This window comes from Astyanax mexicanus, chromosome 20 (assembly GCF_023375975.1).
Source record: "Astyanax mexicanus isolate ESR-SI-001 chromosome 20, AstMex3_surface, whole genome shotgun sequence".
Classification (NCBI taxonomy): domain Eukaryota; kingdom Metazoa; phylum Chordata; class Actinopteri; order Characiformes; family Acestrorhamphidae; genus Astyanax; species Astyanax mexicanus.
In genome coordinates this window covers 14019924-14043586 of record NC_064427.1, presented here as the reverse complement: position 1 = coordinate 14043586, position 23663 = coordinate 14019924, and the positions used below count along the sequence as shown (strand labels likewise).

Sequence of the window (23663 nt, the reverse complement as noted above, 5' to 3'; positions counted from 1 at the left end):
GTTGTAATTCTGTCACATTGGAGGATTTTCGGGCCTGAACTGCCTCATTTACTTTTTTCTCATTTGTTCATGATTTAATTTTTTTTTTGGATATTGAAATGATGCCTAGATTTTTATAATCGTTTGATCTACTTCGTTTTGTCAGGCATGTCCTATTTAAGTGGTTTTTTATGAGAACAGGTGTGGTAGTAATCAGGCCCGGGTGTGGGTAGAGAAATTTACATTAGGTGTTATAAACCACAGTTATGTTATAAATGGGAGTTAACACTTTGTTTTACACAGGGCCATGTAGGTTTGACTTTTTTTCTTTCTTAATAATTAAAAAACCTTCTTTTAAAAGTGCATTTTGTCTTCACTTGTGTTGCCTTAGACTAATATTTAAATGTGTTTGATCTGAAACATTTAAGAGTGCGTGTATACAGCAGACACATCACCTACATCCAGGCTGGACTCGGTTGTTCCTGGTGCCCGTTAGGTGGAGCGCTGTTCAGAGGCTGCTTTGATGCTTTGCTCTTAAGGAACAGCGTGCGGCTGCTCTGCAGCGCCTCCTGCCGGCCTCCTGCGACAGCACCCCGCTGCGCCGAGCAGCGGCGGCCCTCATGACCACAGCGAGCCAATCGGCTGCGGGAGGCACAGCTCTCCCTGTGGCCGCCATTAGAGAAAGGAATCCATGAATTCAAATGGAAAGCAGCAGGAACAGATAGCAAATATATGCTTTCAAAACGAGCGATTTGATGTGGGTTCTTGCTGTATTTCGACGTTCTTTAACACGGAATGCTTTTCGTTTTTAATGGCTTTCAGTAGGAGGTGGAGGCATAGCAGGCCATTTTAGTAGAGTCCGTTTTTAAGCTAAGGGGGAGGGGAGAGTTGTCTTTTTGCTCTCCCCTTTTCTTTTTGTTTTAATAAGGTTTTTGCACCTTTTTAGCCACACTTCATTTATTGTAATGCGGCTTTGGTCTCATCGATACGGAGGAAGGATGTGGTGTTTTTAGTCCTGTTTCGAGTATCGTGGAGGACGAAACGGTTTGGTGAAATACATTCCCACAGCGTTTGTTTAAAAATAATTCTCCTGAGCTCTGCCTACATATAGATCCACAAACCGCTGTTTATTTCCCGGGGACCGCGATGATGGAGTGCTATACCACGCAGTGAAAGGATGAGTGCTTGTTTTGTGCCAAACGGGGCCAGCTTGGAGGATTGCCATTCCAATCTATTCTATCTGGTAAGAGATTTAAAACTAAAGGAAAGCAGCCATTTTTAACTAGCTAGCCGAAAAGAGCCTATTAGCTAGCTAGCGTTAGCTACTTAGCATGCTAACGTTAGCAACAGCTTTGGGAAAGCAGGCTTTTTAAGGCCTGGTGCCCACCACAACTGGATCTGTGTGAATATTTATCGGTTAGTTTTAATGTTTTAGCCAATTCATTATAAATTAAATTGCTAACGAGTTCTGTGGTTTTGCATTGAATGAATAATTAAGCTTACAACCAGTTTAATGTTACTTTTTTAAAGTAAACTGTAGCTAGAGTTCGCTGACTTTATGAACTGATAAGTTAAGCTAGTTTTCTAACCTAGCTAACTATACAAGTACTTTTGGAAATGATAAAAAATGTATATATACGCTGTTTAATGTTTAGCTGTTTGATGGTTAGTCGCTAGCGTTAGGAATGGCACTAGCAGTGTGTATTTTAGTTAACTTTTCAGCAGAATGAATTTACAGCGTTAGGTGTGTGTTGTTACTCGTGGAAATGTTTTGGAAACCCAGTTAACGCTTCACGTACTGCAGTAAGTTACATAGATTGAGTTTATGAGGTGTGAGCTGTGTGGAGAGTCGGGGCGACCCTCGTTTCTGCAGCCGGATAATAATCGGATGTTTTTGAGCAGAATCTGGACGGAACACAGTGACGTCTTGCCTTTGGGGTTTCGACTCAGCTTGCGTCACCGCGGAGGGGTCGGGTCTGATATTTAGTGATTTCGTTATCGATGGTTGTGTGCATTTAAATAAGTGTCGTGTGGTGTGTAAAGCAATTCTGCTCGCTACACGCAGACAGAGCGAAGACAGAAACAGGTTTAGGTAACTTTTCGCTCGTCCCCTGTACTTAAAATGTGCTAACTGTTTGCTCTCTATAGCCTACTAGTTCGAGATTCAGCCATGGTTCACTTGGTCACATTCCCGTTGTCCTTATTCCAGTAAATCCAGATTATTTGAATGAATCCGATCTTTACACTTTCTGCTCTGTTTTGGGAGCTAACGTTAACTGCATCAGCCCTCGTTCCACGCTTCTTTATACTTAAAACTTGACATTTTGTCTCTTACTGCGTGCAAATCTTAGCCCTCAACATGTTGGGTACTTATTTTAAGGTTTGCCCGTCTGCCTATTCTATATCTGCTGATGTTAAGTTTGCTTTACCTAATGTAGTTATCTAGTTCACTGCTTGGAGTACTAATTTTGGTTTTGTGTGGTGAGAAGGAAACATTGGGATTCTATAGAGGAAGATACACCACCACTTTATTTATATAATGTCCAGATTGCCATATGATGTGATGTGAAGTAAAAGAGTGATAAAACTGAAAAAGATGTGCTTCTGTACAGCCCCAATAGGGACATGTAAATAAAAAAAACAAAATTTAAATATTATATTATATATTTAATTTAAAATATTGATAACACTTTTCTGACAATGTTGCAAAAGCAGCTTTACAGAGATCTAGCTCCAAGTCTGTTTTAAGTAAACCAGCGTTGATGTATGTGGCATGCTTTTCTTGGGGGCATGTGATTTAGTAATTTAATAATGATTCAACATTAGATATTTTTCGTGGTGGAACAGTAAACAAACTGTTATTCATTTTACGCGACCTTCACACCTGCTTGCATGGTCTGAAATTTCAGACTTTCTGATTGGGTTCTAACAAAAATGTAAAAGGGGCCACAAACCACAGGTTAGAGCAAAGCACCAAAATTTGGTTTGACCAAAACAGCTGGTCTCAGTCCAGAACCATGGTCTGAGTTGTCCTGGTTAGGACTTTGCAGGAATTATTGGAAGCTGAGGAAGTTTATCATCAGCCTTTAAATAAAACAGTAAAAATGAACAGGTGTTGTGCTAATATCTGACTCTCCTTGATATGCAGGCACAGTATATGCAAATGCTTACAGGGATTCCTGAATGTGCTATACAGATAGATTAATAGATTAATCTTTATTTACAAACAGAATTAAAATGAGACCAAGAGGAGTCTGTTACACTTCTTCTGCTGTGTGATACGCATGCCTGAGAAGGAGAGTCAGATTCTGGCACAGAGCTAGAATTCAACACAACACCTCAAAGTAACTTGCCCAAGTAACAACATTCTACAAATCAAACAATGTCAAGTACAGGAGTATGCAATCCAAGTAGGTGATGATGATGGATATAGTAAAGTTCCTTAGTGCACTCAGTGCAAGGAAAACTTATCAGCCCATATATACACAGTCTAACGTGATTCTTGGTGTGGATTCTGGTCTGGGCTTTCATGTGCAAAAAAAATTGCTTTCGGACAAAAACATTTTCAGACACATTGTTTTTAAAAGTTTGCAGTGGTAAATGCACAGGGACATATAAAGTACAAATATTTTCAACTTTTGCACTCCAGAAAATCTAGGTCCATAATTGAGAGATATTTGACAGGGACTAAAAGAATAACAGGCCATGCTTTTAAACAAAACAAGTGACTGTAAAAAAGAGGAGTATTAGTAGAGAATAGTACACCAGTGAGTATTTGAACAGACAGTATGAAACCCATCAAATTCAAATGACAGTGATATTACACAGTTAATCGTTTGTGCTTTGTAAGTAACAATTATTAATGCATCCTCGTTTTGAAAAGATGTGCATTGCAGCCAATAATGGAGCGTTATCAAAAACTCACCAGCTTGAGAACCACTGCAGTACACCAAGGCAAGAGTCTCAAGGACTAACTCCCCCAGGGCAAAAGAAAGAAACCTTGGGAGGAACCAAGACTTAAAGGGATAGTTCGGGATTTTTGACATGAATCTGTATGGCATCAACATGACCAGTTTCGTGCATTCTCACTGACTTACCCCCGACCATGTCCGGTGAGCGGAGTTCTTGTCCAGTATTGTCCGAGCCGAAAGTAGTCCGGCATGTTTGCTGGGGTCACGAAACGAAAGCGTTTTTCTTCCCAAAACAGTACGAGTGCAAAAGAGTGATTTATTTGCATAACAAAAAACGGTGTCTGCAAAAGTCACGCCTCATTATCACTGGGGCACTACTTTCATTTTGGATCAGTGCGCGCGATTGCGCAACCTGGCAGCTAGCCTACGGTTTCGATTTCACTGTTTACTGTTCGTGAACATGTCGGACTACGAGAGCGACGAGGAATATATTGATTTCCGCTCAGAGCCAAGGGGGTATCTTTATGAGCCTGAGTATACTGAGGAGGAACTTGCCCAAATCGAATTGGATCGTGCAGAAAGAGAGAGGGTGGACAGAGAAATGATTGAGACCGAAGCTGGAGCCGCTGCTGCTGCTGCTGCGATACCAAGGGTGGCCGACAAATCCTGGTGCACTTGTTTGAAGTGCGAACTAATGCCGACAGAGGTGGAATGTTACTGCTGCCACGAGTGGGATTTAGTTATGCCCGAGATACAGAACCTGTCAATTGATGAGGACGTCGGCGGGCCAGCTGCTGCCTGCATCACAAACAACAGCGGGCATGGAGAAACATAGTCATCCTCGCTGAAGTGCGCACCGCAAACACGAAGCTTCTTCATTTTCACCACTTTGGTGTCCACATGGAAGCCCATTGCAAGTATCCAAAGTTGCCTGAGAGCAATGTCAGTCACGGGGATACGATGGAAACTGTGCGGAGAATCAGCCACATCTTTGTTGCTACAGCCTGGATAATCACAAGTCCGCACCATTTTAACACACACACATACAAATGTATAAATCTGTGTTCAAGAAGCTTATAAAAGCCGATAAACTTCTCTCTAAAGCTTGCTCTTTGCGTTGCTGGTTTAAGCTGAGCGCAGCCAATGATCTGAAAGACTAGTGCGCTGCTCGCAGTTAGAATGACATGCGCACTGATCCAAAATGAAAGTAGTGCCCCAGTGATAATGAGGCGTGACTTTTGCAGACACCGTTTTTTGTTATGCAAATAAATCACTCTTTTGCACTCGTACTGTTTTGGGAAGAAAAACGCTTTCGTTTCGTGACCCCAGCAAACATGCCGGACTACTTTCGGCTCGGACAATACTGGACAAGAACTCCGCTCAGCGGACATGGTCGGGGGTAAGTCAGTGTGGATGCACGACACTGGTCATGTTGATGCCATACAGATTCATGTCAAAAATCCCGAACTATCCCTTTAAGGGAATCAATCCTTATCTGGTCAACACCAAAAAACAGAACACATTTTTCACTGTGAAATACATTTTAGATGTATTCTTTAAAGTGTTAGAATGGGACAAAAATAGCTGTAAAATTAAGTGATACTAATGAACAACACCTGCAATTTGCTGGGTGTGACGAGCATTTTAGATAGGTAGTGTCTCTTAGAAATGTAAAGATGGACAGAGGTAAAAATTGTGGAACAATTTTAGGAAATGTTTTTTTAAATATTAAAACGATAGTAAGAAATTAACTGTCAGCTTTTTGACTCTGACTTTAAGGGTGACCCTCATTTTCATTGCAGCCAAGCAATTACAATAACAAGAATTAAAATAAACAGAAATTTAACATTTAATTCTAAAACATTTAATTTTAAATAAAAACAGAGAAAAATATAAATAAACGTTAAAAAAGAAAGTAAGATTAAGTGTGATATAAATTTTTAAGAATGAATAAAAATAAAGAAAACCTAAATAAGAAGGTAAAATAAAAAATGAATGAAGAAAACGAGACAATCACTTTATAAAACAAAAAAGAGGTAAAAAGTACAACAATTCTAAAACTAACTATTAAAAAATAAAATCTAAAAAATATCGCTATTAAAAATAAATATATGCTTCAAAATAAACAAATGAGATGTAAGTAGGGAACTGAATGAGCTTGGGGGGAAATGAACACTGAATTTTGCAAATGTATGTTAAATCTGTATCATGCAAAGAACCAGCCACATACCATCATGATGGAAAAAAACCCTGCCTTCTTTTCTTGGCCTTAGCTCATTAGCATTAAAATATTGAGCAGTGTAGCTTGTAGAGTTTGTAAAAGGCAGATAAGAAGAGAATTAGAATCAGCTTAATTTGCTAAGTATAAAAGAGCGTTTCACACCTGTAGTTTGTTTCTCTGGTTCTGATTATTTGATTAGTTTACTTGTAGCGTTTCCTTTGTTTTGTTTGGTTTCACACAGGCACAAATCTAAGCGCACCAGCATGTGCACCAATAAACCACCCCAGCGCATGGTCTTCTCTGATTGGTCCAGGGCTGTCTGGCCTAGGAGCAAGAAAGAAAAGATTTTGAGAAGGTTCTGGTTTCAGCTCTGGTTTTAGCTTTAACACTAGGGATGTCGATTTTATTTCCGATTTTAGGGTCACGATTCGATTTGATTCTCAATTTTCTTTTCTTTTTTTTTTTTTCTTTTTTTTTACATCAGAGAGGCCTATGCCAGTTTTAGATTAGTCTATGGTCAGTCATTGGTTTGATTCATCAAATTTACAATATCTTATTTCAAAAGGTGGGCTTGAAATAAGTGATGCTAAGTGATACAAGTGATCTGTAAAACACCACATTAGGCACTAATGGTCACATTTAAATAATTTAATTAAGATATATATGTAATAGGGGTGTAAATCACAAGATTCATTACGATACGATACAAGATGGCGCTTCTGCAGTAACCGGTTAAACACACGTAAAAAAACACATGCATCGATGTTTTTATGTCAAATCTATGCATCGATACAGATCGATGGATTGTTACAGCACTAATATGTAATGCCATCTAGTGGCTTTTTTGGTAGCAGCAGTGTGCACTATTAAAAAAGCAACATAACAAAATAAATAATAAAAAAATACAGAAACAGTCATGTACAAAATAATAGAACAATTAGAGCCTTAACAAACTGAACTCTATCCTACTGTAACAGTTTAACATGAAAAATAAGACTTGGCCCCTGAGAATGACAAGTTTTTTTCTTTAACAAAGATACATTATTAACTTTCCTTAAGGTACCAAAACTATTAACATTTTTGAGGATAGACAAAACAACTGTTATTTTTATATTTTAAAGTTTTTCTTTAAGAAGATGAGAATGTCCACATTCTCTGGAGAAAGGGCTGCTCTTTGAGCAGTCACAATGATTGTGGCGTTGGCTACGGTGTGCTGCGCCATTTGCGTAGCTTAGAGGGAGGGATCGTTGATCACCTTTTTTACTTCGATGCTCGAGACCATGACAAAATTTCAATGAGGGGAAGAAGGAAAAGAGGCTAGAAGTAGTTAGTTTGTTAGGTGGTAGGTGTTAGGAGAGTAAGTGCTCTTCAGAAGTTTCAAGAGTATCTTAAAGATAGTGAGAGATTCTCCTGATCTGGTAGTGGAAGGTAGTTTGTTCCACCATTGGGGAACTCTGTATGAGAACAGCCTGGATTGCTTTGTGTGAATGTTTGGTAAAGCGAGGCGACGTTCATTGGAGGAGCGCAGCGGTAGCGTAGGAGGTAGCGTAAGCCTTCAGGAGTGATCAGTGCAGGTAGGAAGGAGCTGTTCTGTCATCACCTTGATAAGAGCTGCAACCAGTAGAGCCAATGGAGCTCAATGAGCAGCGGGGTGACGTGTCCGTTTTGGCTGGTTGAAGACCAGACGTGCTGCTGCATTCTGGATCATTTGGAGTGGTTTTACTACACAGGCCAGGAGGCCAGTTAGCAGGGCATTGCAGTAGTCGAGGCGTGAGATGACTACTGCTTGTACCAGGAGTTGGGTGGCCTGTTGCGTCAGAAACGCTCTAATTTTTCTGATGTTATAAAGCGCGAAGCGGCAGGATCGAGCAACTGAGGCCACATGGTGCGTAAAGGAGAGCTGGTCATCAACCATAACACCCAGGTTCCTAGCAACCTTTGTCGGTGAGAGAGAGAGAGAGTCGATGGTTATAGAGAAGTTGTGATGAAAAGATGGTTTCGCTGGTATAACCAGAAGTTCAGTCTTTGAGAGATTTAGTTGCAGGTGATGCTTCTTCATCCATGAGGATATGTCAGAGAGACACTGCGATATCTGTGGAGAGATTTAGTGATCATCAGGTGAGAATGACAGGTATAGCTGGGTGTCATCAGCAAAGCAATGGTAGGAAAGATAAATTGATTCATTGTTTTAGAATAATTTGTTTTTTTGTCATGATTATAAAGAAAAAGGTACCGAAAAAAGTACAGTTTGGGTACCGGTATGGAATTCAAAGTACCGTACCGGTATAGAAAAAATGTAATGTACCCAGCCCTATTAGGCACACTTCTGTTCTGGTGACTCTTACATTTGCACTTACCAGTGTGATTATGTAGTGTTTTGCAAGATTTAGCTCAAGATTATGTTCCTCAAACAATTATAAAGGGATGTTCCCATTCCCTGGGACTGAAAATGCCAAATATAATTATATATTTGGGCTATCTTTGTTATGTCATGCATGTAAGCTCCCAAAATTGTTACAGGTCGTGATGTTTTCGTCAAGGTAATTTTAGCTTTGGGCCGCATGTTGAGCATGAGAAGGTGAAAGTTAGAATAAAGTTGCAGCTCACCAACACTGAAGTTGTGGTCTGTGCGTCTCAGCCTTCTCGCTGTAGTTACTTGGTATTAATTTGACAAGTTTGTGTAAATCATTTTTTCCCTGAATCATTTAAAGCAGTGAATCAGAAACTGAAATAGCTTATGGTAAATGTGTATGTAATGTAAACAGGCCACACACTCCTGATGTTACAGTTAGTCAGTTGGCATTTCCATTATTTCTGTGCGATATGACGATTAATAACGATAGATCCCTATCGTTTCTACAGTAATTATATCAATAATTCATTCAAATATATTAAGTAGGCTACTATGAAATGTATTGGCATGGACACTTTGCATAAACTTGGTTTATATAAGTACCGTATTTTTCGGACTACCGAGGCGCACCGTATTATAAGGCGCACGATGAGTGAACGGTCTATTTTTAGTGTTAGTCCATACACAAGGCGCACTGGATTATAAGGCGCACTAAATGAAACTTTATTTATATCAGTAACAATAACTCTGAGCAATAAATCCTTCACAATATCCGCGACGCTCCTGACAACGGTAGCCGCAACGCTCCGACAGACCATAATATTATGTTGAAGCACAGCAAGTACGTATTACTCCGCGACGCTCCTGACAACGGTAGCCGCAACGCTCCGACAGACCATAATATTATGTTGAAGCACAGCAAGTACGTATTACTCCGCGACGCTCCTGACAACGGTAGCCGCAACGCTCCGACAGACCATAATATTATGTTGAAGCACAGCAAGTACGTATTACTCCGCGACGCTCCTGACAACGGTAGCCGCAACGCTCCGACAGACCATAATATTATGTTGAAGCACAGCAAGTACGTATTACTCCGCGAGGCTTCTGACTATAATAGCGTGTTGTGCCGAATTCGGTGAATAAAACGGTTTTAAAACAGAGATAAAGATTGGATAAGTTTCATTTCTGGATGAAGTGATTTCCAGCGCTGTTTGGATATAACTGTGGATTACAGGAGACTGGATTGATGGATTCTCTTTAGTCTGGACGCGTTTTGAAGGTAGGACCTGTGGCTGAGCGCGGGTGTGTGTTCGGGGGGTGGCGGCAGTGACCGGAGGTTACCCCAGGACAAAAGGAGAGCCTTTTATTACTGGAAACATGCGCTCTGACGCAGCTCTAATTCATGAAACATACATCCTACAGTAAAAGCACAGTTCTGGAATCCGGAGAGCCAGACGGTTCGAATGGTGTATGACATGACCGCATTCGATGAAATATGGACGAACGATAAACGCAAATATGAGAGTTTCGGGCATATTTCGCCCTAAATGTTTATTTTCTGAAAGGATATTCCGCTAAATAGGCTAAATAGGCTAAATAGCTCAAAAGCAGAGATTCTAAGCTTTAAAATGGTATATTGGATGTCTATATTGAACCTGTAACTGTTCATAACTATTCAGAAACACAGCCAGTTATGAAATATTAAATATTTCTGGCCCGCCGGTGGGCCAGCGCGTGTTAAGAGGTTAACTTTACTTAGAAGTGGGCGCTAAAAAGAAACAGTTTGTGCTATTACCCCAGAACGGGTGGAAAGGAAAGTTTACCGGCACCTTGTTCTGGCCACGGAGCTACAGTGGAAACTAGCTACCCTGAGCCACAGCCGAGAGGCAGTACGGCAGTCAAAGGTAACCGCGCGCTAGCCCAAGAGGGGGATCTTTTTCTGGCGTGGGTGAGGAATTCTGCACAACAGAGCGCCGTGTACCACATAAAATCGAGGTCAGTAAACACAAGCAAAATCCATACACAAGGCGCACTGCATTATAAGGCGCAATGACGATTTTTGGGAAAAAATAAGTATTTTAAGTGCGCCTTATAGCCCGAAAAATACGGTAATGATAAATAAGTATCTTTGCAAAAAAAAAAGCTTCATAATGTGGTCATAATCATGATGCTGCTTTACATTATTTGACTGCATTTTTCGAAGAATAACTGAAAACATACTTAAATGTGATATATCATGATATGTGTATATCGTTATTGTGATATAAAAAATTCCATATCCTGATATATAATTTTTCCCATATCGCCCAACACTAATTTCCATCAGCAAACCAGAAGACCTGATCAGAACAGCTGGATTGTTGAATGTTCAAAATGACACTTTGTGTACTGCTAAAACTTTTGTTTAGATAGATCTCAAAATACATTTGTGAATCCCACAGATATAATGTACAGTTGTTGTTATGCCATTAGAAATACCTGATATACGCACAGACAGATATGTAGATTTTCATCGATCCCTTTGGGAGGTTTCCCTCCGGTAAATTAAGATAGCAGCAGCTTGCTGGCAATGCCAAGAACCGAGGCTACCTTAGGTTTGACCTGCAGAAATTTTAATGAGCAGTTAACATAGTTCTGTGTGGTTGCAATGTTAAACTGTAAAATGTGAGCCTAATCTTGCTAATAGAACTTCCAAATACCTGGTTTGTGATAGTTTCAAACCTGTTTCTGTTTGTTTACTAGAAACAAAACATATGAGCGGGAGGCCGCATGTTTGAACCCCCGCTCATGCAGCTTTGCCATCAGCTACAGGTGCCCAGAGGGAGCACAATTGGCCCTGCTCCTTCCGGGTGGGTAGATGGCGCTCTCTCCCCATCACGCTTAAAGGTGGCACCGGGCGGCACGAGGGATCTGTGAGTGGATGTATCTGTGCCTAGCCGCTGTGCTTTCCTCAGAACGCGCTAGCGGCTCAGGCAATGATTCATCCGCAGCAGCTCGAAAAAAGGGGTGACTGACTTCACACGTCGTGGAGGAGGCGTGTGCTCGTCCGCATCCTCCCAGGGTCGCAGGTGCCACTGCTGATGAGGACTTACAAAGGGATGTGGATAACCAAATTGGGAGAAAATGGGGAAAAATCCGAAATAAAATGATAAAAAAAAAGAAATAAAACGTATTTTAAAAATCCAAATGAAAAAAAAAGCAGATATAGAAGGGCACTGGGTCGATGTTATGTTAGTGGGACAGCTTGAGAGCAGTGGTTAGGTGATGTGTGGGTGTAAATGTCTCTAAGGGAGTTTGATGCAGTGAGTCACTTCACCTGTTACTCTTGGCATTTTCAGGTGTTGTAGTACCTAAAGAGAATGGAGATGTGTAGAGAAGTTGAGGCCGCTGAAGGATAGGATGGGTCATAAACAGCTACATATCAAAGTCAACAGTGTCCGATTATAAGCAAATCTCAAGTTTATCCAGTTATACTCCTTCAGTTTAGTGGTTGGAAGTCATCACAATTTCTCCATTAAAAAAATAAAGAATGTTGAAGCGATCGTATTGAGCAGTTCACATCTTTGTTTTGCTGGATTGTCTAAAATGTGATTGGACTGCTCTCCAAAGGAAAAAAAAAATTACCTAGATTTAATCAATAATTTTTATTTTGCTGCTAGTTTTAGTAGTTAGGGCACAGCGCAAGCAAGTTTCACTCATAATAAATATTTAAAAGTAGGCATCGACCAATATTGCTTTTTTAATGGCCAATGCCGATTAGCCGCTAATGCTACTGCATCCATTGCATGTTTGACTTGAGAGAATTTTTTTTTTTTGTTGTTGAGGATTACAGTTTTGTTTACGTACAATGTTGATAATAGCCATTGGGTTTCGGCGTGGGTTTGTTTACATGAGAATGAACCGCAGCTACAGTGAGTCGTTATTATGCCAGTATATTATGACTGTGGCACAATGTCTTTAAGCTCCTTTGCGAGCCCAGAAGCAGGAAAAAAATGGTGCTTTAAAATGACGTATCGTTTATCACAATAATTTCTGGGACAGTATGTACTGAAAATTTTGCTATCAAGACAGGCCTGTGGAGAGACAGCCTACTCATTTAAATAACCTTAAATTAAATATGAATGAGTGAAGAACAGTGAAAGTTAAGGTGGTCGGTAAAAGTCAGGACCACAAAATAACGCTGAAACTCTCGTCTCCTGCCCTGCAAAGTCATTTACATGTGAAAGCTGCACATTTGCCAGCATTTCTGCCTGTTTGCTGGGTGGTGTTGACTAGCTAACTGGCAGGCTAGCTGCGCCTGCAGGACTGTGGTTTGGTTAGCGTAGCTTGCTTTAACTTAGCATCAGCTTAGCTTAGCCCAGCCCAGCCCAGCCTGGCTGGTAACTGTTTCGGCTATCAGACTGCGGCTGAGGTAATTGATGGATTGACTAGAGCCAGCACAGCGGGTTGCTGGCAAGTGTGCCTTGGCTGGGTGCAAGCCTGTGCTAATCTAATGCTGCTGCTGCTGCTGCTGGAGGTGATGAAACAAAACTGTCCTGTGTGTATATGCCATTACTTGGCAACGCGTCTGCAGAGTGATACAGATTTAGTCTGAGAATGCCGTTAGAACACTTCTCAACCAATCAGATTGTGTGATTGGAACTAACTGTTGTATAAAGCCATAAAGCCTTATAATCCAGTGCACCTTTTATATATATATATATATATATATATATATATATATATATATATATATATATATATATATATATATATAGACCTATAGACCTTTTTTTTGGCAGTGTGAGCAGTGTGCCAATCCTGCTGGAAAATGAAATAGGCATCTCCCAAAAAGTTGTCAGCAGAGGGAAGCATGAAGTGCTGTAAGATTTTGTGGGAAAACACTGCACTAACTTTGGATTTATTATAACACAGTGGTTCAACACCAGCAGATCACATGTCTCTCCAAACCATCACTGATTGTAAAAACTTCACACTAGACCTCAAGCAGCTTGAACTATGTGTCTCTCCAATCTTTCTCCAGACTCATATCCTTTTAAATTCCAAACGAAATGCAAAAAAATGTACTGATGGTCAGTGATGGTTTGGAGAGTGATCTTTGATTTTCCCAAATGTAATCAGGAGGAAAATGGGTAAACACTGATCGCCAACGAGTTGCAGACGTCTGGCAAATATTCAACATGATTAATATCTGACTCAGTCGCCGACTAGAAGTCCGATATAACCACTGGCCAAAGGAATACTTTGGTAAACCATTGTTAGGCACTACAATTTGATTTGCTGTAATGTTAAAATATGGATAAAAATAAACATTTTTAGGCACATTATGTGCAGTGTTCCTTTAAGTTCCCAAGAGCCCCACTCTGGCACATTTCTCCACTCTCTGAGTCTCGGGTTACAGACCCCACCCAGCCTCAGCATAACGCGTCCCCTGATTGGCCAACAGATTTCATTAACATGCGCATTATAACGCAGCAATCGATGGCAGACGTTTTAATAGGCTTTAAAACAAATATATTCTTCTGGCTCAAAAACTGTCAAGCGCTGTTTGGACCTAAATAAGGATTACTGGAGACTGGATTGATGGATCTGATATGTGCAGCGGTTTTGAAGGCAGGAGTCTGAGGTGAGCGCTGGGGGCAGGGTGTGTGTGCATGTGCTGAAGTACAAATATAAAAAAGTAAAAAACGCTGCGGTAAAACAGTCTAACGCAATCTTTCGGTTTTAATTCAGGAACCATATATCCTATAGGAAAATTATGATTAATATCTCTAATAAAAAAAGCATATTTGGCTGTAAATGTTTATTTTCTGAAAGGAAACACAGCTGAATATGCTAGATAACTGAAAAGCAGATATTTTATGTTTTAATATGGCATATTGGGTGTCTATATTGAACCTATAATTATTCATAAATACAGCCAGATATTAATTATGATATTTTTTTCTGGCCCGTTGGTGGGCCAGGGCGTGTTAAGAATTTAAAACTGTTCCTCAGGCAAGTATTAATTATTTAGATGGTTATTTATGTAGCTGGCTCGTGTATTCAGATCTGTATTGTGTACACTGATATAAGAGTTGTGAAGTTACTGGACAGCAGTAAATCTGCTCCATAGTGTTAGCGTTTGGCTCGGTTAGCGCTTGGCTAGCATTAGCATTGGGCTCGGTTAGCATTAGCGTTGGGCTCGGTTAGCAGGTCACTCAGGTTTGGTTGTTTATCATTTGCCGTTTGAGTAGAAATTAGAGCTTAGATCGGGCCCAAAAGATCTAACCCGTGCACGTTCAGCCCGAGCCCGATCCAGCCCGAACCATAAACTGTCATTATGAGCCCGAGCCCGACCCGATCGAATTATGTTCATTAACACTGTACCATAGAAGCATGGAACTTTTATTTAATTAAAATTATTTTTAAGAACAGCTACACACAATGCTGCAAGTCAAACGTGGACAAGCAGAGTTCACGTGCACCCAGAACTACGTGATTATAACATTTTTCATTATAGTTTAATTTTATTTTGTTTTTCTTTTTTCTCTTACAATTCCGTAAGTTTTAATTAGTTTTTAGAGTGGACTTGTTAGTTTTTATTTGTTCTCACACATCTTATTAGAGAGATCAATCGAGAAAACTGTCGTATTTTGCGGCTAGAGAGCCCTGTGAACAAGAGCTGACGCCACGGATCACGAGGTGCCAAGCGCTGCCGCAGTTGTGCCGAATCCGACTCCCTGCTGAATCCGACTTTGCTCCGTGAACCGAATCGACACAACACCGCCCGCTGTAAAACTCTGGGAGTAAAAACGGCGCTTTTTAAACACGAAAATTAGGGTATTCTAACAGTAATTTTAGTTTGTTTTAGTTAGTTTTATAAACAAACAATACAGTTCCAGTTAATTACGTTTTTTCTTTTAATTATCGTTTTTATTAGATTTAGTTAATACATGGTTTTTCACTTTCAGTTTTCGTTCGTTTTTGTTAACAATAATAATTGGTTACTTAGCAACATTGTCATTATCACACCAGAGCTTTATATTAAATAAAAATATAATTAAAAAACAGATGCCTACATCTCGGACTATTTTCTGGAGCCCGACCCAGCCGGATTAATGGGGTCGGATGAGGTGGGAAATCTCGGCCCGGGTCGTGCCTCAGGTCAGGTTGGGTTCGGGCAGAGATTCTAAGCTCTAGTAGAAATGCACGCTGCTGCTGCAGTAGCACTTTGCTTTGCTGCTCCGTTTTGTCTGTGCGTTCTACCCGTGCTGTTTACCCTGCAACTTTTTATTTCTGCATTCCAAACCCAGAAATGGCATCGGCCGATACCCATTGCTGATACAGATACTGTGTGTAAGTGCCCATGCCGGCGCCGATACCGATATGGTATTGGTATCGGTGCAACCCTAGTATAAACTAATGACCGCAATTAAATACTAAACCCGCGGGGAAGCGCTACTCCTGAACTGAGAACCACTAAGCAGCTAAAGCTCACTTTCTGTTATTATCTGCATTTTAAAGCTCTAACACGGACTACACTGCTTAACACCACCATACCGAAAGTGTTTTTACCTGTTTAAATGCTTTAATGATCCTCTGTGAAGAAGAATAATAATCCAAAAAGGATCTGGCCAGAGTTCGCTGGTGTACTGCAGAATCGAGTCCGGTGTCAATGGCGGCTGCTGTGCTATGACGTCAGTTAAGCATTAGATTAAAGCTAGCAATTTTCTAATTACTCCCCTTAAAAATCTCAAAATTCAGAGGATCCAGTGATATTTAGGAGGTAAATGTAGACAGAATAAAACATACAGGGTTCTGAACATATTTATTTACCACAGAATGTGACAGAGGCCAGTTTTTGAAAAAGCCTATTCAAATTTCCCATAGGTCTGAACCTCTTAGACACGGAATCCCAAACATGGGCATAAACAACATGGCCTACAAAATGACGACACAACTTACTTTAATTGTATGAGTTGATGATTGGTTGTATTGGTGCAGCAGAAAGTAGTTGAACTGCATAGACCTGCCCTGCTAGATGGGCAGGCATGTGAATTACAGAATAAAGACAAAGTTTAAACATAATCGTATAGAACTTGTTTTACTGCTGCTGTTTAGGCACTAAACCCTAAACATTATTTTTTTTATTAACAGCTGAAATGTATTCCTTTGCTGCCCCCTGGTGACATCCATAAATCACGCTGCTTAGCCAAATTAGCTCTTACCTCTGCCTTGCTCCTAAACCCATACATCACCTAGTGCCCATCCTATCTATCTATCTAAAAATATGAACATTTGAACACAAAATACAAAGAAATCTGTTAAAAAATTATTTGTCAGATTAAAAATGTGTTTACAGATTTCTGTGTATTTTATGTCAAAATGTTTATATTTCTAAGGAAACAGTGTCCAGTGATCATTACATAAAATATAATAGTAAGTGGGGTTTAACTGTTTGGATGACCTGACTTCCTTTAAACTCATAAGAAAGACAACAGCAAATGCTGTTCAATTTAATTAAAAATCACCCCATGGTTCAAAGAGTGTCCCAATAGTTATGCACAAAAAGGTCTCAATTTATTTAGTTTATATATTAAATGTTTGTTGTTGCAAACAAACCTATTTCAGTTAAGATTTAGCTAACTCCACTTTATAAGAGAGAGTGTTAAATGCTAATAAAGCATTTCAAGCTTTAAGTTGAATTGCTTTTTTAATACCCCTTCAATAAAAACACCAGCACAAATTAAAATATACCACTGCTGTAGGTGCCCCGCCCAACAGGTGTTGGGCCTGTGGTGGACATGGCCTAGAGAAGCGGTGGTTGGCGTCCCTTATTTTAAATTCTAAAAGGTTAATCTAGCTAGTGGAGCTGCTCTATGTTACATCCTTAACCTGCATCCACGAATAGAGTTAACCTCTCTGAAAGTCTTGTTGGTGAGAAATGCCTCATAATGTTGGCTGTGTTTATGTTCTATTTTCCGCTGATTTTATCACACTAAGTTTTGTTCTCCATGGCAGCGCAGCTGAACTTTTACCAGCAGTGTTTATTACGGTTAGCGGGAGAGACACTGTGTGAATCAGCTGTGTAGTCTGGGCTCTGTGTGCGCGGCTCGGGGGGACCGGTGTTCTGTCGAGTTATGCTACCCATCGATTTTGCTTCTTTGTGGCACTGCGCATGCACCGACCAACATTCTTTTTGTATTTTTTCATGTTTTTAATGACAATTAAACGTTTTTATTGAGAACATTGAACAATCTGCTTGAATGTAAAAAAAAAACATGTAAATAGCAGTTAAAGCATAGCAATGGCAAGTTAAAAAATAATAATGAACTGTAAAACTATAAAAATACATTTTATAGTCACCTATATGACCATAACCTTTTAACAGTAAAGAAAAAAATGGATCATAGAATCCTATGCCACTTGTTCTTTAAAATGTTTTATGTGGTGGTCTGAACAAATAGTGCCTGAAAGATCCAAATTATTATGTGGAAAAATAGCTTATTGAAAACAATTTAATTTATGATTTGTTTTTCTTTTTTTTACATCAAATAATTAAAAGTAACTAACTTTCACTCAAAGTAAATTTTAAATTGAGTACTTTTTTACTTTTACTCGAGTAGATTTGTAGATAGGTACTTTTACTTGAGTATAATTTTTGCAAAGTAAAGGTACTTTTACTTAATTACAACTTTTCAGTACTTTTTCCACCTCTGGGGTGGAGTCAAACAAAACCAGGGGGTTACGTTTGGCATTTGGTCAAAGCTATTATAGCGTGTATTCACTGTGCCACAATAAGCCATGGCATTAGAAATAAAAGGAGTGTTTGGGCATGTATCAGTGTCCACAGAATGATTTATGCCCTAATATATGCCCTAATATGTCAACAGTTAATACTGTTGTAAGTAAGCCTAAGTAATATTAAACAAATGATCTGTGTTTCACAAGATATTAGGGGTGTCACGATTCTCTAAATCCTCGATTCGATTTTATTGCCGATTTTAGGGTCACGATTCGATTTGATTCTCGAATTTCTTTTTTTTACAGCAGAGAGGCCTATGCCAGTTTTAGATTAATCTATGGTCAGGCCTTGGTTTGATTCATCAAATTTACATTATCTTATTTTAAAAGGTGGGCAAACAGAGTCGCCTGAGATGTGCTTGTGCTTTTGCATACCTCAGGCAACTCTGTTTGTGGCGTGCTTGCAGAAATGGCTGTTTGCTGTATTGTTGACCGATGCACAGTGACACCATCTGCAGCAAGATGATGCTGCAGCTCTTTGGATGTAGTCTGTGGATTGTCCTTGACTGTTCTCACCATTCTTCTTCTCTGCCTTTCTGATATTTTTATTGGCCTGACACTTCTGGGCTTAACAAAAACTGTCCCTGTTCCATTTCCTTACTATGTTCCTCACAGTGGAAACTGACAGTTTAAATCTCTGAGACAACCTTTTGTATCCTTCTCCTGAACAACTATGTTGAACAATCTTTGTTTTTAGATCATTTGAGAGTTGTTTTGATGAGCCCATGATGCCACTCTTCAGAGGAGATTCAATTAGGAGAACAACTTGCAATTGGCCACCTTAAATACCTTTTCTCATGATTGGATACACCTGGCTATGAAGTTCAAAGCTCAATGAGGTTACCAAACCAATTTTGTGCTTCAGTAAGTCAGTAAATAGTAGTTAGGAGTATTCAAATCAATAAAATGATAAGGGTGCCCATACTTTTGCACCGGTCAAATTTTGGTTGAATGCATATTGCACATTTTCTGTTAGTACAATAAACCTCATTTCAATCCTGAAATATTACTGTGTCCATCAGTTATTAGATATATCAAACTGAAATGGCTGTTGCAAACACCCAAATATTAACAATCTTGTTCTCATTCAAGTGAAAAACAACAAAAACAAACTAATAATAATAATAATAATAATAATAACAAAAATGAGAGGTTTTAGAGGGTACCGGCTGCCATCTAGTGCCTTTTTTTCTAGCAGCAGTGTTCACTATTAAAACAGCAATGTGCAACATAACAAAATAAATAATGAAAAAAAATACAGGAACAGTAATGTACAAAATAATAGAACAATTAAAGCCTTAACAAACTGAACTCTATCCTACTTTAACAGTTAAACATAAAAAATAAGACTTTTTCGGGCCCTGACAACTGTCATTTTTCACATTCTTCTTTCAAGTTTTTTTTTTTTTTTTTTACAAAGATAAATGATTAACTTCTGGAGAAAAAGATACCAAAACTATTAACATATTTGAGGGCTAGACAAAACAACTGTTATTTTTATAGTTTCAAGTTTTTCTTTAAGAAGATGAAAATGTCAACGACAACACAAATGCTGTGGACATAACTGGGAATGCAAAATATTTCCGTACTGCTGATTTAAGAGAAGCAGGAGCAGCCTCCAGCTCTGGTAAGACGTTTTTATCTGCACTTGCCATGGTGCTATACTCTGTTAGCTAAGAAGCGGCTTCGGCTACTGTGTGCTGCGTCACTTTGCGTAGCGTGCATGCTTGCGTAGCTTAGAGGGTGGGATCGTCAATCCTCTTTTTGACTTTGAGGCTGGAGACCCTGACATAATTGATTTTGGTGAAATATTGAAATTGTGACAACCCTACTAGATATCTTTTTGAGACCTGTTAATCTCCCCTATTTTGTTTATCTGTTCCATGATTTAAAACCCCAATGAGATCTGCACTTTTTGTTTAGATAAACCTGCTAGATTGGAATTACTTTGATGTTAAAGTTGTTTCAATAGTGAGTTCAGGTGCACGCCATCTTGGTGATCCTGAAACCCGAGTCTGCGCAGTAGAGACCAGGGGAGGGAGAAAGACTGTGGAGAGACAGCCTACTCATTTAAATAACTCCGCCCCTGAGGGCTGCCCCACAGAGCTCACACAGTCTAGGGTCCCGCCCATACAGTCATTGGTCCCACCCCGGCTAGGTGTACCCCAGCCCTTTTACAATAACCACACCTTTTTTAAATAGAGCTGAATAACATTTTAAAAACAAATTCTGTGGGGATATAAACATCTGACAATATAAGCAGAGGTTACACTAGCTGTTACATTTAAATAATGGAGGTAGAATTACAGTATATTGAAAAAAAACGTGATTGAAAGTTGTCTGTTTTGCCATTGAAACCTATGGGGATGGGTGGAGTTACACAGCTTTCTGAAACCGAACAGCAGGGGGCGCCTGACCTGTGGTGGCTTAACTTTTGAGAGACGATGCTCTGTCCAGCTATACACAGGCCGTTTCTCAATACACAAGTACAAAAGTCTGTACTCCAGTGCGTACTCACGAGAACGGGAGGAAGCGGGATGGTTGTTGTGTAATTGGAACAGCTGTGTACTGTGTCTCACCCTCTTAGAGGAGCGGAAAGCGTTGTTCCGAAAACAGAGGAGCACATTTTCACCTAGCTGCTTTCTTAACAAATAAACCACATATCTGAAGTCTAAACGCCTACATTCTCGCCTAAAACTTAAAACATTGTTTTAGCACACAGCAGTACTGTTTTGAAAACGGACAGGTGCTTACAGTTATGTACCTTCTCATCCTGCATTACGCTGATACTGCTGCGAGGTGCATTCTGGGTTATCAGGCTGTAAGAAGTTCACACAAGTCACCTTCCATGCATCCTTGATAAAGTGGGAGGAGCAAGAACACATCCGGGGGTATTAGTTGTGTACTTGGCTAACTGTGATCTTCTGAATTGGAACAGTACTTGGGCTGGGGCTGATGACGTTTCCCGAGTCCACAAGAACACAAGTACAGACAAGAACGCAGATTGAGAAACGGTCACAGTCTATGGCAGGGGTGTGCAAACTACGGCCCGCGAGGTATTTTAGAAATAGAATGAAAGTTGGCCCGCTGTTAAGCAGGTTTTTATAATGTGAGATTCAAAGTTTGAACGCTAGGTGTCAGAAACGGGCCAAAGAGTCTAAAAGCGGAGAGAGTGCGCATTTCCAGCGCAGAAAAACGGGCCAAAGAATCTAAAAGCGGAGAGAGTGCGCATTTCTAGCGCAGAAAAACAGGCCAAAGAGTCTAAAAGCGGAGAGAGTGCGCATTTCCAGCGCAGAAAAACGGGCCAAAGAATCTAAAAGCGGAGAGAGTGCGCATTTCTAGCGCAGAAAAACAGGCCAAAGAGTCTAAAAGCGGAGAGAGTGTGCATTTCTAGCTCAGAAAAGCAGGCCAAAGAGTCTAAAAGCGAGAGGGTGCGAATTTCTAGTGCAGAAAAATGGGGCAAAGAGTCTAAAAGCGGAGAGGGTGCGCATTTCTAGCTTAGAAAAACGGGGCCAAAGAGTCTAAAAGCGGAGAGGGTGCGCATTTCAAGTGCAGAAAAATGGGGCAAAGAGTCTAAAAGCGGAGAGAGTGCGCATTTCTAGCGCAGAAAAACGGGGCAAAGAGTCTAAAAGTTGCCATATTTAAGGAGTTTAGTATTAAGAGACATCATGAAATTAAACACAGTGAAGTTTACACAACACTGTCAAAGATAAAGATAGTAAGTCAAGTAAAATGGTGTGTAAATGAAATAATCAGGAAAAAATAATTATTTAAAGTGGTATATTTTATTATTTGTTTTATTACAGAGTCTGTGGCCCGTGACTTCAAATATATTTCTCCTTCTGGCCCCCAACAAAAAAAGTTTGGACACCCCTGGTCTATGGTATAGAGCAGGGGTATTTAATTAGAATTCAGTTTGGTCCAGTTAGAGAAAATTTCATCAGGCTAAGGTCCGGACCGTCGCCAATTTTAACTTGTTATAATTCAGTGTTTTATTCTGTTTACTAAAGAAGCCTAGTAGTTCTGTCAGTGTTTTATCAACAACTGAAAGACAAAACAAATTACACATACTAGTACATTTTAACAATATTTATTGTTTTAATAATAACATTGTCACAATAATTACATTATCAAAAAAAATGGAAATAGAGTTTAATAATGTGAATCTGTACGTTCACTTTGTTTCAAAATGCTATATTTATTCTATTTGATTTTATTTATATTAGATTTAGGCCTGCCTGTCATAATAATAATTACATGAATGATAAATCGTACAATATATGGAGAAATGCCTGCTGAACTTGTAGTTTTCTTTTATTTAATATTATTACTGTATCAGACTTTATTATGTTGTGGGTAAAACTGATGGGGGAAGTTGCCAATGCTTTTTTTGTCCACTGGGGGTTGCCTAAGTTTTGAGGCAGGGTTGTTTTGGGAGCACAGAGAGCGCGCCTGCAAAGCGAGGGAGTTTTTTTCCTTGTTGAGGAGTTCTGATCAGGTGGAGTAAAGTGGAATATTTTGCACTCTTGTCTCGGTTGTTTCTCTTTAATTCCTCTAAGTAACACCGCTTGGTTACATTACTGTTAATATGTTTTATAACTGTAGTATTTTAATGTTAACGTTTTTTTTCTGGTGCGCACCATCTGTATTAGCTTTTCTCGCTTTATTCTCCCCCTTCTCAGTAGTTTATCGGTTTGGTGTCTGGATTGGACAACGTCTGGGTCCGGACCCGGACCGCGGTCCCCCTATTAGTGACCCCTGGGAGTATAGGAGAAAGCAATGTTCCATATGTGCATGTTTTTCCCCATACCGCCACACCACTAGAGGCGCTGCGGAGCACCGTGTAGAAGTGTAGTGCGCTCTCAAAGAAGTACAGTAACAGCAGCTCAGCTCAGTCTCGCGCTTCGTCCTGCCTGGAGAAACATGAGAACAGAACTCCTGGAGCTCCTGCTGCTGCTCCTAACAATAGGAGTAACTATAGCCCTGTTTAAGTATATTAATACTGTAAAGTGAAGACTATTAATCCACACTGAACTGAATGTAATTTTAAACTGGGGAACCAAGGGAATTGTGATAAACTGATAAACAGCTGCTTAAATACTGTAATGTCTCTACTGTAATGTCTTTACAGTAATATAACACTGTAAATTGATATTAAACTTGCCTTATTTGTTCACTATTTCAAATATTTCATTTTGAAAAGAAAGCTGTGGAGGTATCTCTTTCTAAGATCTAAGATCTTACGTTCTTCTGCTGTTTTTCTTCTAATGAATCTGGTTTCTTCAAATATTGTGTAATTTTGTGGGACAAAGTAAAGTCAATACTAATCAAAGCCTTAATTTAAAGCCTTAATGTTTAATGTCATATGTACTCCTAACAGTATAGTAAGTAACAACTATATTGAAGCCCA

At 39.7% G+C, this 23663-nt stretch overlaps 1 protein-coding gene across 2 annotated transcripts in view; it reads left to right on the top strand.

Annotated features, from left to right (window-relative positions):
* The first annotated feature begins 616 nt into the window (after nt 1–616).
* The window catches only part of med13a (mediator complex subunit 13a), a 125919-nt gene continuing 102872 nt past the window's right edge, over nt 617–23663 (top strand). For both annotated transcript variants that reach the window (XM_022681066.2, XM_022681065.2), the window contains exon 1: nt 617–1222. In XM_022681066.2, coding sequence (XP_022536787.2) covers nt 1157–1222 — 66 coding nt within the window. In that variant the 5' untranslated portion in view covers nt 617–1156. The remainder of the gene's footprint in view (nt 1223–23663) is intronic.